Source organism: Salvelinus alpinus, chromosome 11, assembly GCF_045679555.1.
Source record: "Salvelinus alpinus chromosome 11, SLU_Salpinus.1, whole genome shotgun sequence".
NCBI classification, from domain to species: Eukaryota; Metazoa; Chordata; class Actinopteri; order Salmoniformes; family Salmonidae; genus Salvelinus; species Salvelinus alpinus.
Window position 1 is genome coordinate 32,988,596 of NC_092096.1, and position 27,032 is coordinate 33,015,627.

Genomic DNA, 27,032 nt, shown 5'->3' on the forward strand with positions numbered 1-27,032 from the left:
CCACATGGTTTGGGTTTGAGTTAATGTCAAGGTGTTACTTAGATATCTTCTGAAACCGTCAACAATATGTTCCAATATAAACCAGATCATATCTGAAAACAGATTAGCGATAATGGAGTTAATATATTGAGAGACCTCAAAGGAAATCAACCTCTACAATCCTGACATTCTTTCCTCGATTCCTCTGAACCACTTGTCTCTAGCATGTGTTCCTGTTGTACTGATGTTACTGGGCCAAGTCATTCCAGTCATTCCATTGGCCTTCCTGCCTCGTTGCTACAGGTGGCATTGTGCAGTGACACAGCATTTGTCTATAGTGAAGGGCAGACTGCACTGACCACAGCTGTAGTGTCACTCCACCGCTTCCTATGTGGTCTGCACTCAGAATCAGTACGACTAGTAGTGGAGGCCTATAGGACAGTGGAGGAATTCCCTAAGTGTGAGTGAGTGAGAGAAAGAGAGAGAGAGCGAGAGAAAGCCCGAGTGTGAGAGAGAGAGTGCGAGAGCGAAGAACATAGGGAGTTCAGACAAGTCAAACAGGAAGAAAAATATAGGACTAAAGGTGGAAAGTATATTATAGGGAATAAGGGCAAGGATAAAGAGAGGGATGGGAGAGCAAAGTAAATAAGAAAAGAAAAAACAATTAAGGAAAGCTTTGACTATGTACAGACTCAGTGAGCATAGCTTTGCTATTGAGAGAGGCCGCTGTAGGCAGACCTGGCTCTCAGGAGAAGACAGGCTATGTGCACACTGCCCACAAAATGAGGTGGAAACTGAGCTGCACTTCCTAACCTCCTACCAACTATAGAGACACATATTTCCCCCCAGATTACACAGACCCACAAAGAACTCGAAAACAAATCCAATTTTGATAAACTCCCATCTCTATTGGGTGAAATATCACAGGTGTGCCATCACAGCAGCAAGATGTGTGACCTGTTGCCACACGGGCAAGCAGTGAATACAAACACCATTGTAAATACAACCAATATTTATGTTTATTTATTTGCACATCGTTACAACACCGTATATAGCCATAATATGACATTTGAAATATCTCTATTCCTTTGGAACTTTTATAAGCGTAATGTTCATTATTTGTTCACTTTACTTGTGTTTATTATCTATTTCACTTGCTTTGGCAATGTAAACATATGTTTACCATGCCAATAAATCCCTTTGAATTGAGCGATAGAGAGACCTGGGCAGAAGAGAGAATTGTGTCTGTGTGGCACTGGCGGTGTCAAAGGTCACTACAGGTGGTCAGCAGACACCACACTCCTCCACCATTTTACATCATGAGGACTGTGGTCAGTGACAGTCATGGCAGAGACCAGACAGCCATTGTGAGCGACAGACCTACGGCAAGCAGTGCTGCTCCTACATGAGTCAAGCAGTAAAAGAGAATCACTTTCTACAGAACCACAGCCTGATCTGGATGATCGGTTTGACTCAATATTCAACGGAACGCACCATAACGTGGGGAAAAGGAGGGAGAGTTCAGTTACTGGATCTGCTGTGGACTGGAGGTGAGGAGGAGGGTTACGACGACTCAAGGAGAACGCCTTTAGGTGTGTATTAATGTGTACATTATTCCAAATGTCATTAAATATGACAATGCGCCAGGATGTGAAACAAATCTGAAGAGACACCAGTAATAAGTAGCCTAATAGGTCTATCAACAGTTTGCTATGAGAACGTCTCTGTTCAGTAAGACGTTCCTGTCCAATAGACATCCCAGTGAGATCTGGCAGCCTACGAGCTCATAAAGTGAGGTGATGCTTTATGTTATTCTATGTTCTGGGAACCGGTGTGTTCCGTAGACACCAGGAACACTGAGGTATGTGAGGAGATGTATGAAGCGATGCTGCGACAACCTGGGTGGTTCACTGGTGTCTGCCTGGTGGTGGTGTCTGAGGAATGCACCCGGGCTTCATAGGAACACCAGAATATCACAGTGGTTCCCTCAGGAGAAGCCAAGGGACGGCCAGAGCAGGGCTATTTCTCAGACAGTGGTCAAAACATGCAGGGAATGGAGGCCTGAGCCACGGGGTGTGTGTACAACAACACACACATCACCACCAGTCCTGTCCCTCATTCTCCCGCTGTCTCATCACTCTAAAACAAACACAGTAAAAAGGTACATTATGTAATAATGCAGAATAGAATGGCTGTAGAGCTCCTTCAATGCAGAAAATAATTCCACCCAGAGGCTGGGAAAGGTGTTTCCTAGAAGGATTTAGGTCTAATCATGTGATGTTTTTGAAGGTTCTCCCTCTTTGATGCACTTTGTACATCTTTCATGTCATTTACTGTATCATCCTAGAGTGATTAGGCCAGCATTATTTAACTCACATTTCTGACCCAGACACCAGATAACAGTCACACCTGACCATAGCCTAAATCGATTATTTCAGATGCTGTAATGTTGATGGGATGTAATGTTGTTTAGAGGGTAAAACAAATAAAAAATACCTTATTTAACTAGGCAAGTCAGTTAAGAACAAATTCCTATTTACAATGACTGACATATGTGGTGCACTTGATAGACTTCTATCATAAAAACCCCTCTGACTGTGCATGCCTTGAAGGTAATTTACTCTGAACTCTTTACCTGGGGCAAGAGACAGTTTTTCCCCAGGTGAAGTAAACTCATGAGAAATACTGGAGGAGTGGAGGTTGGGGGAGTGGGAGGTGGGGTGGTTGGAATCAGTTTTACATATACTAACCTGGCAAACAAAGGCAGGGTCTAGTATGATGCCTTTCCACTGACTCACAGCACATACAGCTGTCACACACTGGCACAGTGAGAGTGGCCTTTGCCCCCGGGCTGACTGCTATGACCAAGTGAATACGAAGTGACATCAATCACGTATGCATAAAAAGGCCCCATGTAACAGCACAATGGCTGGTATCAGCTTTCTAAACAGCTCATTGTGGGGGAAATGTGACATTGGATACAGGTGAATGCTATTGTTAAAGGGTCTAAAAACTATAGATGGTTTTACAATCTAGGTTTGTATGACATTATAGAGTTAGTTACTGACCATTCTGCTCCAGTCAGTAATTCAGAACATTACTGACCATTCTGCTCCCACGACACCTGTCCATTGTAAATAGGGGACAAAGGTCGGTCCCTGGGGCTTGTGATTGGACGTCACAGGCAGGGGTATGATTCTTACTCAGAGGTAGACCTATCTGTTACACACTTCTGTGGGTGAATAACACCCGAATAGGCTGGAAGCAAGTAACAGTCAGAAAATGTTGACATAATTGAGGCTGAAGGACAGCGAATAACGATTGAGACAGGAACACGCAGCTCAATAATCACAAAGGTAACATTCAATCACACACCTATTACCTAGTAGTCCAAAGTCCACTGAGTAACACTCTCCTTGTTTTCCTGCAGGGTTGGCTATTACGGTCATATTTATAGTCACAGTTTTCCATGTTTTTCCAACAGTGGGCAGGGGCCTTTTGGCACAAAGCATGGAAAGCCTACCAGTGTGCCACTTGCCAACATAAACTTTCTCAGCACTGATCACCCCAAAATAAAAATTGACTTTTGGCTCTATCAGTCTGCTGTCTGTCTGAAATGATAAAAGTCTTATTTAAATGCCTGGGGAAATTCACAAAGACTATTTTTGTCATAAAGCGTATACTCAAAACAGGAAAGGTTAAAAAAGTATAAACAAATCAAGTATTTTCTTCCTTCCAAGATGTGGAACAGTAGAGGTTGGACTCGGAAGGGAACACTATCTTTATGAGAGTTTGAACAAGAAGTGCAAAGTCCCTTCATGAGACATCATATGCTGTTCTGTAGGCCAGGGAGATATGCAGAATTCTGTAAAAATATCTGTGTATAACGTAAAACACCAAATAATGCATGCAGAGCAGAATTAGGCAGATACCCGCTAATGATCAAAATCCAGAAAAGAGCCGACCAATTCGACAACCACCTAAATGGAAATAGATGTCCCAAACCTTTCATAACAAAGCCATCACCTACAGAGAGATGAACCTAGAGAAGAGTCCCCTAAGCAAGCTGGTCCCAGGGCTCTGTTCACAAACACAAACAGACCCCACAAAGCAACAGAGTTAGACCCAACCAAATCACGAGAAAACAAAGCGATTATTATTTGACACATTGGAAACTACTAACAAAAAAAACTGAGCAAACTAGATGCTATTGGGCCCTAAACAGAGAGTACACAGTGGCAGAATACCTGACCACTGTGACTGACCCTAAATTAAGGAAAGCTTTGACAGACTCAGAGAGCATAGCCTTGCTATTGAAAGGCCGCCGTAGGCAGACCTGGCTCTCAAGAGAAGACAGGCCGCCATAGGCAGACCTAGCTCTCAAGAGAAGACAGGCCGCCATAGGCAGACCTAGCTCTCAAGAGAAAACAGGCTATGTGCACACTGCCCACAAAAATGTGGAAACTGAGCTGCACTTCCTAACCTCCTGCCAAATGTATGACCATATTAGAGACACATATTTCCCTCAGATTACGCAGGCACACAGAGAATTTGAAAACAAATCCAATTTTGATAAACTCCCATGTCTTATCTATTGGGTGAAATAGCACAGTGTGCCATCACTGCAGGAATATCTGTGACCTGTTGCGACAAGAAAAGGGCAACCAGTGAAGAACAAACACCATTGTAAATACAACCCATATTTATGTTTATTATTTTCCCTTCTGTACTTTAACTATTTGCCCAGCATTACAACACTATATACAGCCATACTATGACATTTGAAATGTCTCTATTCCTTTGGAACTTCTGAGAGTATCGTTTACGGTTTATTATCTATTTCACTTGCTTTGGCAATGTCAACATACGTTTCCCTTGCCAATAAAGCCCTTTGAATTTAATTGATAGGAAAAGTCTAAACGGTATACCTGGGACGTCCCAACTCTGACAAACTGTCATACTGGCTTTTACCCCCAGACCATCAGGCTGCTCAACAGCCACTAGGCAGCTAGCTACCTGCTACCCCTGTCCCCCGGACTTCCTTCCCCTTTATGGATATTCTACCCCCAATGGACATTTATCATTGCTGCAGTGTAAATATGTAAAGTATATAGTATTCTTTTTTATATTACCGTTTCATTCACTCTTACCCTTCCCCCTCAGTTGTACATGTGTATATATTATTATATCATCATCTTTATTTTGTCTCAACTCTATTCTTTTTATTTATTTTTTATTTGACCTGCACTGTTGGAGCAAGGCACATTAGATTTTCACTGTACCCTGCAATTACATCTGCGTCCCTATACATGTGACTAATAAACTCCATGTATCTATCATCCATCAAACGCCCACACCAACTGTTATTCATGGATCCTTGATTAATTTGTTGGTATTTACTGCCACCTTGTGGTCAACTAGGGTGCATTACAGTATTGCAGCAAACTGTCCGTAGGACACAATTACTTGCAGTACTAGCTATCTGTAGCCGACTGTCTGTGTAAAAGTTCACAATTATGGCATGTGCTGACGCAAATGGATGATTAGGTCCTGACGGGAACATGCAAAAGTAACCAGCTAAAACAGTTTTCCAAGGACTTGGAATATGCAACCAGCACTCCATTCTAGCTGCAATATAAGTTTGTTTGCTTGTTAACAGGCTTTAAGAAGTATAGCCAAAATAACTAGCAAGGTAGCGATGTACCTAATAATATATTCTTTAAAATGATCTAGCTAACTGTGACATAGCTACACAGCTAACAAACGTTAGGAGAACATTCACTTAAGAGTCTCATTAAGTCATTAGCAAAACAATATGTGTCAAACAGAACTTACCCAGAACGCGGTTACCATGTTCTCCGAATGTTCAATATTGATGTTCAAAAGGTGCAATTTGCAGAAACCCCAACGCCATTTCGTGGTTGCTAAAATTGTAGTTTGCCTAATTTCAGTTTGTGACAAAATATAGTGAAATACAGTATATTTTCAATAACCAAAAATATTGTATTTTCAGCTGTTTGAAGCTGGTGTACAAAACCGAAATTAAAAACGCGAAGCATAGAAATAACACATCTACCGCATTCAATGAGAGTGACAGATCTATAAATCAAATCAAAGTTTATTTGTCACGTGCGCTGAATACAACAGGTAGACCTTGCAGTGAAATGCTTACTTACAGGCTCTAACCAACAGTGCAAAATAGGTAGTAGAGAGAACAGTCTATGACTGGGGTGGCTGGGGTCTAAGACAATTTTTAGGGCCTTCCTCTATAACTCACATTTCTACGTGAATTTGGCCAGGTCGCCCAATAAAAGTGACATATTGCAGCTTTAAGTCAGTGAGTCATAGTTTTAGTCAAAGTATGATACATGTGAGCATGAAGTGATAAATCCGAACTGCACACTTCGTGCAAATCCATGTGAATGTGTGGTCTATGTCATACAAAATATTTTCAGTCTAAGTTTCCTTTCAGGGCTGGGTTTTATATGACTGTTACCACCAGTGGCGACCTGTCATTCAGGGCAGGTGGGGAAGAGCCTGTTTTGCATGTTATTTTTGGTATTAATAAGTGTCACATATCAGTTAGCAAACAATGTATTAAAAAAGTTTTTTTTAAATCATTGAGTTAATGAAGCAGCATACAAACATGGTCTCTTTTTTACTTTCTTGAGTAAGGCAGCTCCAAAATGCAGGCGTTTCAGCCTAGCTCAGTGCTTTCTGTGGTGAAGGGCCAGAGGAAAATACGGAGCGTAGGGGTCGGTAATGTTCTCTAGTTGCGCCATGATTAGCTCAGTGTTCTGTCACTCATGAGGACAATCTACAAGGAGAGCTTGAAAATTCAAGTCCCTTGGGTGCTGCAATAGTTACATTAGAAGTGCCCATCCAAGAAGGCTCAAGGTCATTGGCCACAGATAAAATAACATCAAATCACGTTATATGTACAGTAGCTTTGATTGGACTGATGTCAACATCTTACTTTAAAAATCTTCATCATCATAAATCAAGTCGACAATCTACTGGCAAATCCTTTTCAATCCTTGTCATATGAAGACAAATTATAAATAGAAATTACAGATAAACGTAACGGTGCTCATCGGCCATAAACATTACACAACAAGTTGGAAATCGCAAATTCAACAATGAGTGATTTGGAAGGAATCAGTGGCTAATTTCAAGCATTGCAAAGCCATCACTAGCCTATTATTATGTGGAGTGGATGTGCGGTCCAAGTTTAGGTTTAACTGATTTAGCTAATTAAATAAAAGGTTAAATAAAATACTTTGAAAGTGCTGAACAAATAGTTATATTGACTATGTCCATTCTAGCTCATTAATGTCTGAATCAAAATGACAGATTGCCTCTTATCCACATTTGTTTCAGCAAGTCAGTCATATTAGCTATGATTTTTTTTTAAAGGCAGTAAATGAGGCTGAACTATTTCGCTGCCAGACAACTCTCCGCTGATATCCAGGTGTAACAGGGATAAGGTGTTGGGACTCTGCTGTTGGGACAGCTTTATGTAAGCCCTAACAGTTTGTGGGCACCGTTTGTCACCGTTATAGTCCAATTAATGTATTGTTTACTGTTGTGTATGCTTTGCTGGCAAGAAAAACTTTTTTTTTTTTGTAGAGGTTGCCCCACCAAGATTTACATGCTAAAATCGCCACTGGTTACCACCCACCAGCATGGCATTGCTTATTAAATCAGAAACAGCTGCAACGTTACTCCTCTTCACGATAGATGAGCTAAACAGCCGTGTGTGCACTTGGCCGAAGGAACCATGGAGCAAATTAAAATAGAGGGTGCAAACATATGTTATTGCACCTACACTTAAAATATATATATATATTTGATAATTTGTCAATTGTCACTTTTTATTTGATAGTGTGTGTAATATATATTCACACACATATATACAGTTGAAGTCAGAAGTTTACATACACCTTAGCCAAATACATTGAAACTCAGTTTCACAATTCCTGACATTTAATCCTAGTAAAAATTCCCTGTCTTAGGTCAGTTAGGACCACCACTTTATTTTAAGAATGTGAAATGTCAGAATAATAGTAGAGAGAATGATTGATTTCAGCTTTTATTTTTCTTTCATCACATTCCCAGTGGGTCAGAAGTTTACATACACTCAATTAGTATTTGGTAGTATTGCCTTTAAATTGTTTAACTTGGGTCAAACATTTTGGGTAGCCTTCCACAAGCTTCCAACAATAAGTTGGGTGAATTTTGGCCCATTCCTCCTGACAGAGCTGGTCTAACTGAGTCAGGTTTGTAGGCCTTCTTGCTCACACACGCTTTTTCAGTTCTGCCCACAAATTTTCTATAGGATTGAGGTCAGGGCTTTGTGATGGCCACTCCAATACCATGACTTTGTTGTCCTTAAGACATTTTGTCACAACTTTGGAAGTATGCTTGGGGTCATTGTTCATTTGGAAGACCCATTTGCAACCAAGCTTTAACTTCCTGACTGATGTCTTGAGATGTTGCATGAACATATCCACATAATTTTCCTCCCTCATGATGCCATCTATGTTGTGAAGTGCACCAGTCCCTCCTGCAGCAAACCACATCCACAACACGATGCTGCCACCCTCGTGCTTCACGGTTGGGATGGTGTTCTTAGGCTTGCAAGCCTCCCCTTTTCCCTCCAAACATAACGATGGTCATTATGGCCAAACAGTTCTATTTTTGTTTCATCAGACCAGAGAACATTTCTCCAAAAAGTACAATCTTTGTCCCCATGTGCAGTTGCAAACCGTAGTCTGGCTTTTTTATGGCGGTTTTGGAGCAGTGGCTTCTTCCTTGCTGATCGGCCTTTCAGGTTATGTCGACATAGGACTCGTTATACTGTGGATATAGATACTTTTGTACCCGTTTCCTTCAGCATCTTCATAAGGTCCTTTGCTGTTGTTCTGGGATTGATTTGCACTTTTCGCACCAAAGTACGTTCATCTCTAGGAGACAGAACGTGTCTCCTTCCTGAGCAGTATGACGGCTGCAGGGTCCCATGGTGTTTATACTTGCGTACTATTGTTTGTACAGATGAACGTGGTACCTTCAGGCATTTGGAAATTGCTCCCAAGGATGAACCAGACTTGTGGAGGTCTACAATTTTTTTTGTCTGAGTCTTGGCTGATTTCTTTTGATTTTCCCATGATGTCAAGCAAAGAAGCACTGAGTTTGAAGGTAGGCCTTCAAATACATCCACAGGTACACCTCCAATTGACTCAAATTATGTCAATTAGCCTATCAGAAGCTTCTAAAGCCATGACATTTTCTGGAATTTTCCAAGCTGTTTAAAAGGCACAGTCAACTTAGTGTATGTAAACTTCTGACCCACTGGAGTTGTGATACAGTGAATTATAAATGAAATGATCGGTCTGTAAACAATTGTTGGAAAAATTACTTGTGTCATGCACAAAGTAGATGTCCTAACCGACTTGCCAAAACTATAGTTTAACAAGGAATTTGTGGAGTGGTTGAAAAACGAGTTTTAATGACTCCAACCTAAGTGTATGCAAACTTCCGACTTCAACTATATATATGACAATTTTATAATTGCGTGTTATGACAGCATTTAGCAAAACAGCTCCCCCTTCGCGACGAAATGAATGGTTTTATGGAAGATGACAAAGCTTTGGAGTTAACACTGAATGGCGAAGTCAAAGATAGGCCAGTGGTTTCCATCTGTGGTGATGTTTTCCATAAATTAATACTTATGACAAATCCAACAAAACCAGCCATAGGGGGGTTGTTATATAAGCAATAAGGACTGAGGAGGTGTGGTAAGGGCTAGTTCTTATGTGCAATGCGGAGTGCCTGGATACAGCCCCTAGCCGTGGTATATTGGCCATATAACACAAACCCCCGAGCTGCCTTATTGCTATTATAAACTGGTTACCAACTTAGTTAGAGCAGTAAAAATATATGTTTTGGTATACGGTCTGATTCATACCCATGGTATACGGTCTGATATACCACAGCTGTCAGCCAATCAGCATTCAGGGCTCGAACCACCAGTATATAATAAGATATTGAAACGTGTCTTGAACATTAATAAGGGAATGTTCTACTAACTCTAACACCAAAACAAATGCATATTGGTTCTCAGGAGGTTTTTGCAAACATACGTAGCATGTTCCTGTAACTAACTGAAAATGGACACTTAAACATCAGAGGAACATTACACGTAACATGAAAACGTCCCCTCTCCCTAGATTTGTTAGCTGGGATGTGTAACAATGACTACGTGCTCGAACTATAACGTCAGCCAACCACATGCTAGCCATTGAAACAAACATTCAACTGACGTTACAGAACGTAACATTAGCTATCTAAATAATGTTAACACCATAGAAATAGTTTACACATTTCTATTCGTTTCATAGCGTGCATTCAATAGTTCAGGCAGCGTTTGTCTCACCTTGATTTGGTATTGTTATTGCTCTCGCCGGACGTCTCATCATCGATGGGGAACTTCCTCTTCTTGTTTGCCTTTCTCTTCGGTCTGTCATTCTGTTTCTCTGGTATCGGACTTTGGACCTGTGCTTCATTGGTTTCCTCCATTTGAAATGCAGAACCAGAAATCAATGTTGAAGGTGAGAATAATAGCTAACTATTTATTAAAAAATAATAAGAACAGTAGACGGATGTTTGAAATTCTTTGAATATGGCGGATATCCGAACAATGACCAATAAGGAAAGACCTGAGGTTCTAGTTGCTAGGATATATGGTTAAATGGGCGGGTCATACCGTAAACAGACGACTCTGGGCGGGGCCAGCCCCTCTAATAACAATTGGGAATGCTGTAGTACAATGAACTCGCTTCTATTATCTGCACAAAACAACAACCCTTTGACACAATTTTCCTGTTATGTTAAGCATTCAAAATGTAACGAGTACTTTGGGTTGTCAGGGAAAATGGATGGAGTAAAACGTTTCTTTTCTTTAGGAATGTAGTGAAGTAAAAGTAAAAGTTTAATATAAATATTAAGGTAAAGTACAGATTCCCCAAAAACGTCTTAAGTAGTGCTTTAAAGTACACACACACACACACACACACACACACACACACACACACACACACACACACACACACACACACACACACACACACACACACACACACAGTGGCTTGATATGTCCCCAAAATAATTTCAACCATAAAGTATTTATTGCTGAATTTCAACGCATAGTTGGCAAACCGCTCCAAATATAGAGGGCAACAGATATTGCGTGCATGCATTGAAAGGTCCAGGCATCAGAAGTCATGGCGGCAGTTCACAGCTGTTGGTCACGTTCCAGTAGGCGGTCTGTCCGTAGCGGAACGCCCCCTGTCCTGGTGCTGTTACTGTGACTGCAGTCTCCAGCAGGGCCGAGAGAGTGAGGGGCTCACATAGTTCACTGCACTGATCTTTGACCTCAGTGCTCTGGGTCAGATCTAGGGCAGTACCTAGACACAGACACACACACACACAAAATATTTATATCATCATAATCATCATCATCACCAAAATCAATGTCTTGTGCATGTCATGAAGTACCTTCTTTTTTTAAACTTAAAAAAATAATAAAAAATATTACAAAAAACAAAAGGAAGGGGTAACATTAAAGTATTAGAACATGAAGGACAAACAATACAGGATCAAGACACTATCAAACATGTATCAGTCTTTCCGCAACAGAGCCATCCTTATGTGTGAGGGTGTATGTGCATGATAGTGATATAAAATATATGTCATAGTTTCCTTTTTCATGATCACAATCTTGTGAAACCCGAACCCTCCAAGATCACCCCATAGTTCCTCAATAGCTGTCCCTCAACCATTCGAGACCCCTCCCACAGGAAGATTAAAAAAAAATATATATATATATTCCATTCCCCACCCCCAAGAACCCCCCAAAGCACCAACAACCAAGAGAATGAACTAAAGAGAAAAAAGTAAAAAAACAGAAGAAAACAGCAAACAACAATGCAAAAAAAATCTAAAATAATAATACATTTAAAACAAAGGACATCAAGGACAACTGAAATCATAACAGCAATGCCAACTGTATATGTTTGTGTGCATGTCTGGCACTATTACATGTATGTGTGTGTTCTTGTATGTGTATATTTGAATGAGAGTGTGTGTATATGCATGTGTACAAACACCTGCACGGCATCAGCCTCAGGCAAACCGGCACTAGTTGTAAAAACACTGCCACTTAGTGTCATTCAAATGTACTTTTATCATGTTTTATTTAGATTTTTTTATTTAGATTTTTTTCTTTTGACCATCATTCTCTCTCACAGCAACTCCACTCCCACTTGTCTCAAATTCCACATACCAACCCCAACTTCCCTCAGCCCATCACATCTATCTCTTCTGGCCACCCACTTCGTGTTTCTACACAACACATATTTTATTTTATTTTACCTTTATTTAACTAGGCAAGTCAGTTAAGAACAAATTCTTATTTTCAATGACGGCCTAGGAACAGTGGGTTAACTGCCTGTTCAGGGGCAGAACGACAGATTTGTACCTTGTCAGCTTGGGGATTTGAACTTGCAACCTTTCGGTTACTAGTCCAACGCTCTAACCACTAGCCACTAGGCTACCCTGACGCCCCAGGGTCTTTCAACTATGCTATGATGTTTAACGTACAATTTCAATCTATTTAATCGTATAGAATCTACAGATTGCGTGTTGAAGATAAATACTTTTACTAAGAGTATTAGTATATTAGTAATTGACTGACCTGGTCTCTCCAGATCTCCTAACAGTACTATTTCTAGGGTCAATTTTAGATCAATGCTATGCATTTTCAGCCATTCCTGAACGTGAGACCAGAAACAGGCTACCTGAGGGCAATACCAAAATTCTGTATCCTCACAACAAAATCAGCAGAGCTTCGATGATTTTATGCCCCAAATATTCAACATTTTGTTGGTGGCAAGAATTCTATATAATAATTTTAGCTGAAAAGCACAAAGTCTTGAATCTTGCGTTATTTTATATATATATATATATATATATACATATATATAAATATATATATATATACATATATATATATATACAGTGGGGAGAACAAGTATTTGATACACTGCCGATTTTGCAAGTTTTCCTACTTACAAAGCATGTAGAGGTCTGAAATTTTTATCATAGGTACACTTCAACTGTGAGAGACGGAATCTAAAACAAAAATCCAGAAAATCACATTGTATAATTTTTAAGTAATTAATTTGCATTTTATTGCATGACATAAGTATTTGATCACCTACCAACCAGTAAGAATTCCGGCTCTCACAGACCTGTTAGTTTTTCTTTAAGAAGCCCTCCTGTTCTCCACTCATTACCTGTATTAACTGCACCTGTTTGAACTCGTTACCTGTATAAAAGACACCTGTCCACACACTCAATCAAACAGACGCCAACCTCTCCACAATGGCCAAGACCAGAGAGCTGTGTAAGGACATCAGGGATAAAATTGTAGACCTGCACAAGGCTGGGATGGGCTACAGGACAATAGGCAAGCAGCTTGGTGAGAAGGAAACAACTGTTGGCGCAATTATTAGAAAATGGAAGAAGTTCAAGATGACGGTCAATCACCCTCGGTCTGGGGCTCCATGCAAGATTTCACCTCGTGGGGCATCAATGATCATGAGGAAGGTGAGGGATCAGCCCAGAACTACACGGCAGGACCTGGTCAATGACCTGAATAGAGCTGGGACCACAGTCTCAAAGAAAACCATTAGTAACACACTACGCCGTCATGGATTAAAATCCTGCAGCGCACGCAAGGTCCCCCTGCTTAAGCCAGTGCATGTCCAGGCCCGTCTGAAGTTTGCCAATGACCATCTGGATGATCCAGAGGAGGAATGGGAGAAGGTCATGTGGTCTGATGAGACAAAAATAGAGCTTTTTGGTCTAACTCCACTCGCCGTGTTTGGAGGAAGAAGAAGTATGAGTACAACCCCAAGAACACCATCCCAACCGTGAAGCATGGAGGTGGAAACATCATTCTTTGGGGATGCTTTTCTGCAAAGGGGACAGGACGACTGCACCGTATTGAGGGGAGGATGGATGGGGCCATGTATCGCGAGATCTTGGCCAACAACCTCCTTCCCTCAGTAAGAGCATTGAAGATGGGTCGTGGCTGGGTCTTCCAGCATGACAACGACACGAAGCACACAGCCATGGCAACTAAGGAGTGGCTCCGTAAGAAGCATCTCAAGGTCCTGGAGTGGCCTAGCCAGTCTCCAGACCTGAACCCAATAGAAAATCTTTGGAGGGAGCTGAAAGTCCGTATTGCCCAGCGACAGCCCCGAAACCTGAAGGATCTGGAGAAGATCTGTAGGGAGGAGTGGGCCAAAATCCCTGCTGCAGTGTGTGCAAACCTAGTCAAGAACTACAGGAAACGTATGATCTCTGTAATTGCAAACAAAGGTTTCTGTACCAAATATTAAGTTCTGCTTTTCTGATGTATCAAATACTTATGTCATGCAATAAAATGCAAATTAATTACTTAAAAATCATACAATGTGATTTTCTGGATTTTTGTTTTAGATTCCGTCTCTCATAGTTGAAGTGTACCTATGATAAAAATTACAGACCTCTACATGCTTTGTAAGTAGGAAAACCTGCAAAATCGGCAGTGTATCAAATACTTGTTCTCCCCACTGTATATCAACTCAACTCATGGAATCGGTACATCAGAAATCTCTTCCCAACTATTTTGCAATCTGTATGGCACAGTTGTCAACATCCTGGTCCTCAAATGAAACTGGTATACTTTCCTATTTATGTTATTTTTATTCCTCTGCCAGTTTTGATCCTTTATATTGGGCAGACAGACCAGTTCCCTACCTCCCCCCGCTGCCACCCGCCTCCTCCATTTTTGGGGCAATGCTGTAATCAATTGGTTGTACTCTTGGATTGAGCAGACCTTCCCGTACAATTCTGATAACTCCATGAAGGACATAACTCTACCATTACAATTTACAATATAATTTAAGATCAAAATACCCTTTTCAAACATCTTTCCCATAAATACAGGTATTTTATCAACCAGCACATTTGAGTTCAGCCATTTTTGTTGTAATATTTGTTCTATCTTTTCAGGGGGATGAAATTGAAATTGTAGCCAGCTCTGCAATGCAATGAAATACCTTCTTGCCAGTTGTCCCTGTCTGAAAACGTTGACCTATCCTCAGAGAACTGCACACAGAGACTCGTTTGCACCCATGATGGAGCTCTGTGGGACCACAAAGTACTGCCATTCATCAACATCCCTAACTATACATGGTAATGGAGAGAAATATGATGTTTCAAATGATTTGTGACAACAACTCAAGACCACTCAACTCTTTCCCAGCACACCCACCTGCTGCTCCGCTTGCTGCCATCTCTTCTCATCCCAGATGGCAATTTAAGAGGATGTTTCAGAGGAGGCAAACCACTCTGACGACCCCGGATGGCTTCAAGCCTCTGAGGGAACAGCCAATTGATCAATTTAAGAGCATTCAATATTCAAGATTTCCACATTACTCTTGGTTTATGATCAGTCAGGCTTGGGGGTTTTGCTCAACATCACATGATTTTTTAAATGACCTCTTACCTTGTCGGGGGCGGGGGGGTTGCCTACCAGGTATTTGGTGGGGCTGTCACCCTCCTTCAGGTTATGGAGGTCAGGCAGGGGGTTGTTGGCTATGAGTAAGGCTGTCCTGTCCAGGTTGGCCTCCGAGGCCTTGAACATGAGCGCCACTCGATTCTTATGGCGGCTAGACTTCCCTTGCCCCTGAACCTCCAGCAGCTTCTGACACTCCATCCTGTCATTAAACGCCTGAGAGACAGAGAGAGAGAGAGAAAGGGAGAGAGAGAAAGAAAGAGAGAGCGGAAATCTAATCTAAGCAAGTATCTAGAAATCTACTTGCTGGTTTTTCATTCATGACTGTTTTTATAGACAACAGAGTTTGCATTGGTTGAATATCTTATAAAGATGACACAGGTCATGGTTGGTAACGGTGTGTGGCATTGTGACAGGATGTGTTCTGTGTGTAGTATCAGGGAAACCTTGATCACTGAGGGCCCGCCAATGGCTGTCTCCATTATAGCCAGTTTGGACTCAGACTCCTCCCTAAGAATGTTCCAGATCTCTTTGGAATCAAGGACTGTTACAGACATATTGAAAATATGTCAAACGTCATCGACTTCAACACACAATACTGCTCATTAGTACTGTAGTCTGCCTACTGTTGTCTGCCTACTGTATCAAGGATAGCAGCAATGTAGCAAAACCCAGATACAGATACAAATGTGATGGTTGGTATTGTGTTTCAGAGCATGAACTCGGTCATATATTTGCATTATTAGAATGACTCTCTCACCTTTTGCTTTCTGATAGATCTCACGGGCCTTTGGAGCAATAATCTCATCCTTATTCACTGGCTGGAGGAAAGCCTTATTCTCTAAAGCCCTGTAAATCAATGCATGGGCAATCTCACTACAGCCAATTCATATTGCAAACAATAAGCATTATAATAACAAAATCAAATAATTTATCAAATAAAACCGTACTTTTTAGCCTGCATGGAGAATTTAAAAACAAGTTGCTACAATGAGAATACTGACATTGTGATTCAGAGGCTTAAGTGAAAGCAGTTCCATCATATTTAGAATGCAACAGGTCTTTGGGTGATGTCATAGTGTACTGTAAAAGTGTAGAACTGTAATGTAGAACTTTGCACTGTTGCTGAAACACCCCCAAAGTTGTATGTTGTGACATCGAACCAATAATATGCTAGGTTGAAGATACCCAGGTTAGGAGGATTTCTAATATCCCATAAAGCTTTGCGTAAATGTGGAAGATTTCTAAACAAACAGACAAACAGCAATGCTAGTTATCAACTAGAATAAACATGAATCTGTTTAATTTCAAAAGCTTACGCACATGAATACAACTTGTCCTTACCTATTTTGTCTTCAACCTAGCCAATACGGGCTCCACAGGAGGCTGGTTAGGGGAGGATGGCTCATAATATCACAGGTTTGATGTGTTTCATACCATTCATTCTATTCCAGCAATTACAATGAGACTGTCCTCCCCAATTAGGGTACCACCAGCAGCCTGTGAAAAGCTCACCTATGGGTTTTGAAACACCCATACAATCAGGAGATAGGTAACACACTGGGAGCATTGATGTCTGTTTGCATTTGACTCATATAAGACCATCAAGGTGAAAGGAAAAGAGTACTACTGCAGTGCCCTAGGCCTAGGGCAACGGGAAAGATGCAAGGACAACTAGGCCTTATTAAAACCCCATTGATTTGTGGGAAATAGCTCATTACGGAATAATGGCAGGTTTTAAAATAATGATATGAGTTGAAATTACATAGTATCTCAGCTAATAATCATGTACACAGAATGACCTCTGGTCAAATCTGTTCCTCTGTAGCATTTGAATGTGGAGAGGCACTTATTTTTCTTGGTTTGCCTCATCCTCTTCCTCTCCCAGTTCAACTGCATTCTCTGGGATGGTCTCCAAGTTCAACTCCATGATCATGTTTATACTACAATGCTAACTACCATCAATGCCATCGCCCTATCCACAACACCTTTATCTACACCTAACAACACACTAAATGAATAGATACCGGTTGTGCACTGCATGTCTTGTCAGACCCGGAGAGTGACATGGTAACACAGGCGACAGGGACACTGAGCAGAGATAAGATGAACTTCCACAACTTTACAATCTTACTGAAAACATCAGGCTTCCTCGGAACTCATTCATCCACATTACAGAACAGGAACTATCCCGGTTTAAGATTCTGTACTCAGTTGACTTCTGTGGTTCTGTGCAGTGTCTGGTACAAGTCCTGCAATAAAATGCCTTTCCTGTTTCCATTATCACGTTATAAAGTAAGTGTTGGATTGTGTCGAGTGCTTCTAGATATAACAGTGATTCAATCTGTTATGAGTGATGGTATTGTGAAATGGCTTGTTATGATCCCTTGAGCTCTGATAAGTTTTATACATAGCAGAGCAGGGTTATATAGTTCACATGCAGGTGTATAACCACAGACACAAATATAATAACATACACACAGGAAAAGGTGAGATATCAATTCAGTTTAATTGAACATTTATTCAATAAATACTTTAAAACTGTCCCACTGGAAATGAGCTCCCGTCCAACTCATTTCGATTCCAGGATCTGTAGAGCAGACCCTGTGACACGTACAATATGAACATTCATCCAATTCATTTCCTTGCTGCTTGACTGTAGAGTTGACATGTAGACATCGTGAAGACATTGAGGCATTGATCCCCAGTCATTATAACCGATTTCAAATGGTGCTAGAAGGCTGTAAGGGGCTCTAAACACCAGAAGAAATCAGTCATCCTTTAAAGGGGAGAGAGAGAGAGGATGGCTCCAGTAGACTGACTGACACTACCAGAGGCTCAGTGCTGTTGTCCTGTCCCCAAGAACACTGATTTCAAATGGTGCTAGACACTGGGAACATTAATCTAAACCACCATGTGAAACCAGCCTCTGGGGGAAGACTTTCCCTGCCGGACAATAGGGATGCAATGGACGCGCAGCAGTAGCAAAGATTTTGGAGGATACTTTGCTTATTTCTCTTTGGCCGTAATGACAAGTAGAAACTCTGTGCAGCAGTTGTGACATGGATGACAAGTAGATTTACAAAGACAGTCCACTCATTTGGCTCAGCATTTTTATGATTAACCTTACCAAAACACCAACACAATAAGTATCAGTATAAAGTCATCTGTCAGTACAGAAAGTGATCGTGACAGTGCTTTGCTTTTGCCGGAAGTCATTCTGATGAATGTCGTTGCCATGGTAGCCCAGCTCTGAGGACAGCTGACGGGTGACATCATCCTCCACACTTAAGACACTACCCCTCTTAACAGAAGAGCTGTGAAGAAGAACTGCAGTAACCTTATACAAACAATATCATATCTTTAGATATTATTCTCTTCACATCAACATAAAGAAAACATAACACATTACAATATTAGACAGTATAGGACAATGATACAATTTTGTATGCACAATTCATTACAACAATCATTATCTATCAACAACTGTAAGAAATACGTAACAACTATTTGGTTGTGACAACATCTAACCAGTCTACTAGTCTTCTATTCTGGAACTCATCCAACGAACAGGAACACAATGTTACTCACCTACCCACCTAACTGTTGTTCTCAAAGCTCAGCAACCGCTCTGCCTTCCAAGGGTCCTGCGAAAACACATAGAAACACCACATGACCACAGAGCGTGTGAGTGTGTGTGTAAGTGTGTGTTTGGGCAAACACTCCACATCCATGAGTAACCAAACAAACTACTCTCACAGCCACTAAACACTAGCCGTGTTATCTTACCTGTTTTACAGTGCTTGCCTCATAGCCTTACAATAGCTTCCTTATTGTGTCCTGCTTACTGTACCTGTCCTGCAGGTATCTATGAACACGGTAGGGCACAGGCTGCTGTCCATGTGACAGGGTACCTCCCCAAACCCTATTTCTATTTACAATGGGGCTAGTGTTGACGATGACATCATGACCACACACACACACACACACACACACACACACACACACACACACACACACACACACACACACACACACACACACACACACACACACACACACACACACACACACGTGTTTCACATAGGGCATGGCAGGCAGCACACACACCTGTGTATCCCACCTGATCTTCATCATATCCCATTCAGGTGGAGGAATGTACAGTGAGTGAACAGATCGCAGCTGGGGTGTTCAGTGTCGGAGAAAACGACTGGGACACAAAGAGCTCTGTGCTGTGTGATTATGAGAACCGGGCCAAAACACTTACGTAACCATGGCGTCGCCATGACAACACAGCTTAATAGCAGATGGTCCCAGAGGTTCTCACAGTCAATCACAGGTGTCTGAATGCTGGGTGTTGGATGACCTGTAATGGCCATATAGCATAGTGTATGTCAGAGCATGTTGTAAAGAAGGAAAACACAGTTGGATGGAACAGTATCATCACCACGTGACACTTTTCTACAATCCTGCCTTTGGACACCAGGGGGCAGCATAACATCTCATAAACCACACAATACGTAGTCACCCACCAGCACCAGTCCGTGGCATGCTAGGGGAGAGGAAAGAGAGAAGCCAACCTCAAACCTAACAACAACAACACCCTGTGGGATGAATGAATAAGTAAGAGACACATTTCATCTCTACCGCTCCCTTTCTCTCTCACCCCCCCCCCCATGTGAAAGGAGCCCTTGTGGAGCGTTGGCCGTTGCGCTCTCCCAGGAAGTGACATGCAGAGACAGAGACTCCCACACACCGGCCCGGCAGGCCCTAGCTGCCGCGGGTGACGGTGATGTCACTCAGGGTTTCAAAAAGATCAAGAGAGATCAAGAAAGAGAGAGAGTGACGGTGGTGTGTTTATATAACAGCCTGGGGGGTGGTGGGGTCATTTTCCTGAAAATGATATGAGATTCCTTTTTCAGGGAGAGACCGGCCTATTCCTATGCTGGGTAGACTAGCATCTTTCTTTTGTCCAAACTTGTATGGGCACATCTGCCTTGTGGAGCACCTATTTCATGAGATTAGACTTAATCTTATACACATCCAAAAAAGTGACAGAAGGTTATTAATTTGTTAGTTTCAGAAAAGGGTGGAAACAGTGTGTGCTGCAAGTCGTCCACTCTGAGTTCCAAACACACATAAACGCCTCCCACAAGAGGAGGAGACAGACAGACGGAGCTCTGTGGACGTGGGGGGACTGCGAGAGGGTAGACTGTGGTCAAGGTGCATAAGAGGAGGATGAATGATGAAAGGAGATGGTGGATGATGGAGGGTTGACACTGATGGACAGGATGTTCTCATCATTACACAGGAAGAATTACTCACTGCTAGTATGATAATCAGACGACAAGGTTACCCCTCCTGCCGGATATGGCATTACTTACCTACGGTTTGTGTGTGTGCGTGAGTGCGTCTGTGCGCGTGTGTGTGTGTGTGTGTCGATACGTGTGGGAGGGTAAAGGGACTATGAATCATCAGTCAGAGCATCTTTCCCACCTTCATGACAACACATCTAATATAATGCAAATCAGTCATTTGATAAATGTGAACTGTTCTGATGGGACTCACTATAGCGGAATAGAGAGGACACACTGCTGAGGTGTTAAAACAGTGAGTCATCCAGAGCTTTATGATGACTGACTCCTCTCTAAGTTCTCCTGTCTTCAACAGGCAGCACGTCAAACCCCTCTATCCCCCTGGGACTACACCATCACTGACCTGAGCGTATCCTTCATTCCCGTAAAGATAGCATCTGAGCCATTATATTGACATAACTGTTCCAGGAACTGTGTAGCGGAATGCAGTGCTGAAGAGGCTCAAAGGAGTGACTGGCATTTCATCAGAGACAGTGATTAATACCTTCAGACTACTGATTAATACCTTCCCTCCTAGTCTTTTCAGAACCCCTGGAAACTCTGGCTTAAGTCCCTTAATTGGATTCCTGATCAAGAAAGTCAATGGAAAGTCAATGGGAGAAGCTAAAGGAGGAGGTTGCACATTGAAACAGATCTTTCATGATAGGGTACACAGCCAACATGCACAGGTGTCCATGATGTGAATATTGGGTGTGTGTGTGTTTCTGTGTATGCGTGTGCACGCGTGTTAATGTGCGCAGGATGTTACAAAACAAGAGTGCCAACTGAGTAATGATAATGAAGGAGACTGCAGCCCCGTCAAAGCCCCTGTGCTGTACAGTATGTGAACCGTGACAGATGACGCCACACGTTCAGTACAGATGTGGTGATAAGGCATTCAACTGGATGATGGGGCCATTCTCTGAGGGCCATTCCTGGAGTTAACCAATAAAGACCCTCCATTACTGGATAAGTGTCTCTGTCAGTATCTCTTTCCAGATAATGTGGTTAAGCCTAGCGTGTATCGCTGGGCTCATGTGTGTGTTAATGTGCATTAGCGCGCGAGCGCTAGCTGCGCTATGGGTTCATGCATGGGCCATGCAGAGTAATAGGCTGTACTGATGGCAGGTATTAGCCCCTTGTGTGTTTGGAGCTATGCTAATGGAAGATCAGTCTGATGGAGGGAGAACAGAACATCCATCATGGTTGTGGAGTAAGTGGGGGCTTTTAATCAAATACTATCTAACAAGCATCTACGCAGTAAGCTAGGAATACAGTGCAGTGCCAGACACTTGAATGCCACACATACACATGAAAATAAGCCCACGTCATAAGACACGATTTAAGAGTTCCTGGCTTTTCAGAACACAAACAAGGCAGGCTGACGTTTCTCCATAACCCTCCAAAGTATTTTTCCACTGTCAGAGAAAAAAAGGACAATAACAAGTGTGTCTCCTAGCTTTCTAGAGAATCATAAACATCTGGCTTTGTTTGGATCCAGTTCCGGGAACGGGACGAACTTTGGTCCACTTTCTGTGCCACTGCAAGCCGGGAGGACACGTCTTTCACGGAAACAGATAAACAATCTTAACAGCCTAATTGGAGGAGGGTTAAAAAATAACCCTTGTTTTTCTGCGGATGAGACTGAAAGGCTCTGGAAATGTGCGAGAGGGAAAAACAGAGGCTCTCTTCACCTCCGGCTCATGAGCAGGCTGCCAGGAAGCCAGAGAGAGGGGGGGGGGGGGGTGCTGGCAGAGTTAGCCCAAGCCAGGCAGAGGGGGTGTGTTGTGGGGCTCTGGGTGACGTGTGTGACGGCAGGGTGAGTCACTAAACCCGGATGACGGGTGGTAGCAGAGATTATGAGGCAGTCAGGGCTGCTGTGATCAGCCTCCTGTTTATCTCCACACCTCCCAACTGACAGGGTGTGTGTTTGTGTGTGTCTATTGCAAGAGAGGGGAAAGGGGGAACCATCCCCATCCTTGGAATTAAGCTGAGACAAAACTCACACATTTTGACAAAGTGGTTCACGTTTACAGTAAACAAATTATACACAGATATGCTATCGTAATTTGATCACTGTGTTGTCACAGAGAATTTTGCAATGCAACAGGTAATGCAAATTGTAGTGTATTCAAGGTTTAAAAAGGCTTCTTTTTGTCATTTCCACTTTAAATTGTCAGACTTAATAAAAACATTTTTTTTTTATGAATCAACACCTACAAAAATGTCCATTAATTACAATCCACATAATAATTCACATTTCCTGTTGCTGCAGGATTATTTTTCAGTACATTCTTAGTCTCTGACAAACATCTACCGCAGCAAACTGAGGACTGTTATTTTCTTACTAAAGCCCTTAAAATCCATTTGAGATGGGACACATTTGCTTTTAATTTTGACACAGTTCTCTACAGCCCACAAACACTGAGTCACAACAACACTCAAATGTCAGGAAGCAGAATGTCTGTCAACATGGCGGCAAATAACAAAAACTCCACACACACACAAATGCACACACACACAGACGCACACACACACAGACGCACACACACACACAGACGCACACACACACACACACAGACGCACACACACACAGACGCACACACACATACAGACGCACACACACACACACACACACACACACACACACAGACGCAAACACACACACACACACACACACACTGACGCACACACACACACAGACTCAAACACACACAGACGCTCACACACACACAGACGCACACACACACACACACACACACAGTCCAAAAAAAAATGAACGCAGGCGGACTCCCTGTTGGCCCATCGCCAAGGCAACTTCCCAAAAAGAGAGCTCCTTTTTACCGTAAACTCATTTTCCAGGAAACCCCAGCCAGCTTCAACAGCAGCCCCGCTATGACTTTACAACATTGTTTATCAAGAGAGAAATCAGACATCTGATAGTACTGTGTAGGCGTGTGTTTGAGTGAGTGGGGAATGGTTGATGATTAGGCTAGAACTTTATGTCATGGTCTCCAGAGAAGAATATATAATTTCTCTATCGTTGGATATGCAGATGGAATATGAGCCAACTATTTCTGACCCCCCCCCCCCCCCTCCCCACCTCCTCTCTCACAGGTGAATGCCAGCACCATAGCGGTTCTCCTCAAAGACGCCCAGTGTTTGCTTGCTGGCTCACGGCCAGTCCAAAGGGCTCAGAGTCTGAGCACTTCTCTCTTCCACCTCTAGAATCAACGACAGTACATCTGAAGAGCATTCCTCAGGCTCCTCTCCCACCCTACAAATCAACGACTACAGGAAGGTTTTGATCTCTGCCCGCCTCAATATCTAAAGGTTCAATCACTCTGTGTCGCAGTGCCACGAGAGAGAGAGAGAGAGAGAGAGAGAGAGAGAGAGAAAGAAAGAAAGAAAGAAAGAAAGAAAGAAAGAAAGAAAGAAAGAAAGAAAGAAAGAAAGAAAGAAAGAGAGACTAGCCATAGGTGTAAGAATATCCACGTCCCAGAAAGTTATTTTTCCTGCGTATATGTACGTGGCTCCCAGTATATGATAAGCTTTGTCATAATATCATTTTTATCTGATTATTCAGTTTTTAGTGCACTATAAGGACTATATAGGGCCACTCCTCTACTGGTCATTAGAGTACACAGGTAGTGTGATGCAGGTAATCTCAGCAAAAAAAGAAACATCCTCTCATTGTCAACTGCATTTACTTTCAGCAAACTTAACATGTAAATATTTGTATGAACATAACAAGATTCAACACCTGAGACAAACTGAACAAGTTCAAAAGACATGTGACTAACAGAAATTGAATAATTTGTCCCTGAACAAAGGGGGGGTTCAGAATCAAAAGTAACAGTCAGTATCTGGTGTGGCCACCAGCTGCATTAAGTACTGCAGTGCATCTCCTCCTCACAGACTGCACCAGATTTGCCAGTTCTTGCTGTGAGATGTTACCCCACTCTTCTACCAAGGCACCTGCAAGTTCCCGGTCATTTCTGGGGGGAATGGCCCTAGCCCTCACCCTCCGATCCAACAGGTCCCAGACGTGCTCAATGGGATTGAGATCCGGGCTCTTCGCTGGACATGGCACAACACTGACATTCCTGTCTTGCAGGAAATCACGCACAGAACGAGCAGTATGGCTGGTGGCATTGTCATGCTGGAGGGTCATGTCAGGATGAGCCTGCAGGAAGGGTAACACATGAGGGAGGAGGATGTCTTCCTTGTAACGCACAGCGTTGAGATTGCCTGCAATGAGAACAAGCTCAGTCCGATGATGCTGTGACACATCGCCCCAGACCATGATGAACCCTCCACATCGATCCCGCTCCAGAGTACAGGCCTCGGTGTAACGCTCATTCCTTCGACGATAAACGCGAATCCGACAATCAGCCCTGGTGAGACAAAACCGCGACTCGTCAGTGAAGAGCACTTTTTGCCAGTCCTGTCTGGTCCAGCGACGGTGGGTTTGTGCCCATAGGCAACGTTGTTGCCGGTGATGTCTGGTGAGGACCTGCCTTACAACAGGCCTACAAGCTATCAGTCCAGCCTCTCTCAGCCTATTGCGGACAGTCTGAGCACTGATGGAGGGATTGTGCGTTCCTGACGTAACTCGGGCATTTGTTGTTGCCATCCTGTACCTATCCCGCAGGTGTGATGTTCGGATGTACCGATCCTGTGCAGGTGTTGTTACACGTGGTCTGCCACTGCGAGGATGATCAGCTGTCCATCCAGTCTCCCTGTAGCGCTGTCTTAGGCGTCTCACAGTACGGACATTGCAATTTATTGCCCTGGCCACATCTGCAGTCCTCATGCCTCCTTGCATCATGCCTAAAGCACGTTCACATAGATGAGCAGGGACCCTGGGCATCTTTCTTTTGGTGTTTTTCAGAGTCAGTAGAAAGGCCTCTTTAGTGTCATAAGTTTTCATAACTGTGACCTTAATTGCCTACCGTCTGTAAGCTGTTAGTGTCTTAACGACCGTTCCACAGGTGCATGTTCATTAACTGTTTATGGTTCATTGAACAAGCATGGGAAACAGTGTTTAAACCCTTTACAATGAAGATCTGTGAAGTTATTTGGATTTTTACGAATTCTCTTTGAAAGACAGGGTCCTGAAAAATGGCCGTTTCTTTTTTTTGCTGAGTTTAGTACATGAAGCACAGGTACACGGCAGCACAACCTGGTGGTGTCATGAATGTACACGCATGCGTTTCCAGTACTATAGTCATTTATCACCGCTGTTTACCTTGTCAAAAACATTTGTTACTGGGAAGAACTATCACACTGCTTGTATCGGTCACCACCTCTTGTGTTTACAGTGTGCTGTCTGATCAGAGAGGGAATAAGGAAAGAGGAAGCCTACTCTAAGACATGCAAGCCCCTTCTTGGCAGCGAGCCAGAAGGAGAGGAGACACTCCATCATGCTCAGTGTCATGTAGAACATCACGCCGGCTTCCTCATATCATAGAAGGACATAGATTCTCTAAGTATACATTAACGTATGTCATCAGCTGTGATGACGTCACCTGACTACCATAGAAGAGTGTGTCATCACTTTGAGGAGGAAAACAGTGTGGAAATATTACAGCCCATATCTATTTCCAGACTAGAGGGTATGTTCTGGAACAAAAGGCCAGAAGCACTGAGCTCCAGTCTCCCTCACAGGAATTGTCCTCAACATTCTGCAGTTGCTAAGTGACCCCTGACCCTGTTGTTGCCAAGGGAACAATGATGCTAATGGGAGCTCTGACAGAGTGATAGCTACGGAGGGGTGCGTGTGTGTGTGTATGCCTGCGTGTGTGGGTCGGGTGTGTCTATGGAACAGGCTGGCCTGGTTTCTGGCAACACTCAGGGCCTGATGTGTAGACACCCTTGGGGCCAGCCACACAGTGACCGTGCTCCATCTTGTGTGGGAGCGAGCTTCAACGCTTCAGAACTGAGAAGTCGTCCCAGGTGAATTTGACACGTAAACATGGACTACCACACATAAACACACCCGATGACATTAGCAAAACCGTTTGTTCCAACGGAAACAAACTGTTCTGGACAACCCCACATGGAAGTGATGT

The 27,032-nt window shown here is 42.7% G+C and overlaps 2 protein-coding genes across 5 annotated transcripts in view; both read right to left on the minus strand.

The window, feature by feature from the left end:
- LOC139534012 (neuroepithelial cell-transforming gene 1 protein-like) overlaps positions 1–10,657 on the minus strand; it is a 32,706-nt gene extending 22,049 nt beyond the window's left edge. Inside the window, exon 1 of one of the 2 annotated variants that reach the window (XM_071332601.1) lies at positions 10,415–10,657. In XM_071332601.1, coding sequence (XP_071188702.1) covers positions 10,415–10,557 — 143 coding nt within the window. In that variant the 5' untranslated portion in view covers positions 10,558–10,657. The remainder of the gene's footprint in view (positions 1–10,414) is intronic. The other variant, XM_071332600.1, reaches the window with a different exon arrangement.
- A 486-nt stretch (positions 10,658–11,143) lies between these two features.
- Positions 11,144–27,032, minus strand: part of LOC139534013 (testis-specific gene 13 protein-like) — an 18,024-nt gene continuing 2,135 nt past the window's right edge. For 2 of the 3 annotated variants that reach the window (XM_071332605.1, XM_071332604.1), the window contains 4 exons: positions 15,596–19,251; positions 15,362–15,465; positions 15,147–15,232; positions 11,144–11,444 (listed from right to left, as the gene is read on the minus strand). In XM_071332605.1, the coding sequence (XP_071188706.1) occupies positions 11,260–11,444; positions 15,147–15,232; positions 15,362–15,465; positions 15,596–15,805 (585 nt within the window). In that variant the 5' untranslated portion in view covers positions 15,806–19,251 and the 3' untranslated portion in view covers positions 11,144–11,259. Of the gene's footprint in view, positions 11,445–15,146; positions 15,233–15,361; positions 15,466–15,595 lie in introns of all 3 variants that reach the window. The other variant, XM_071332603.1, reaches the window with a different exon arrangement.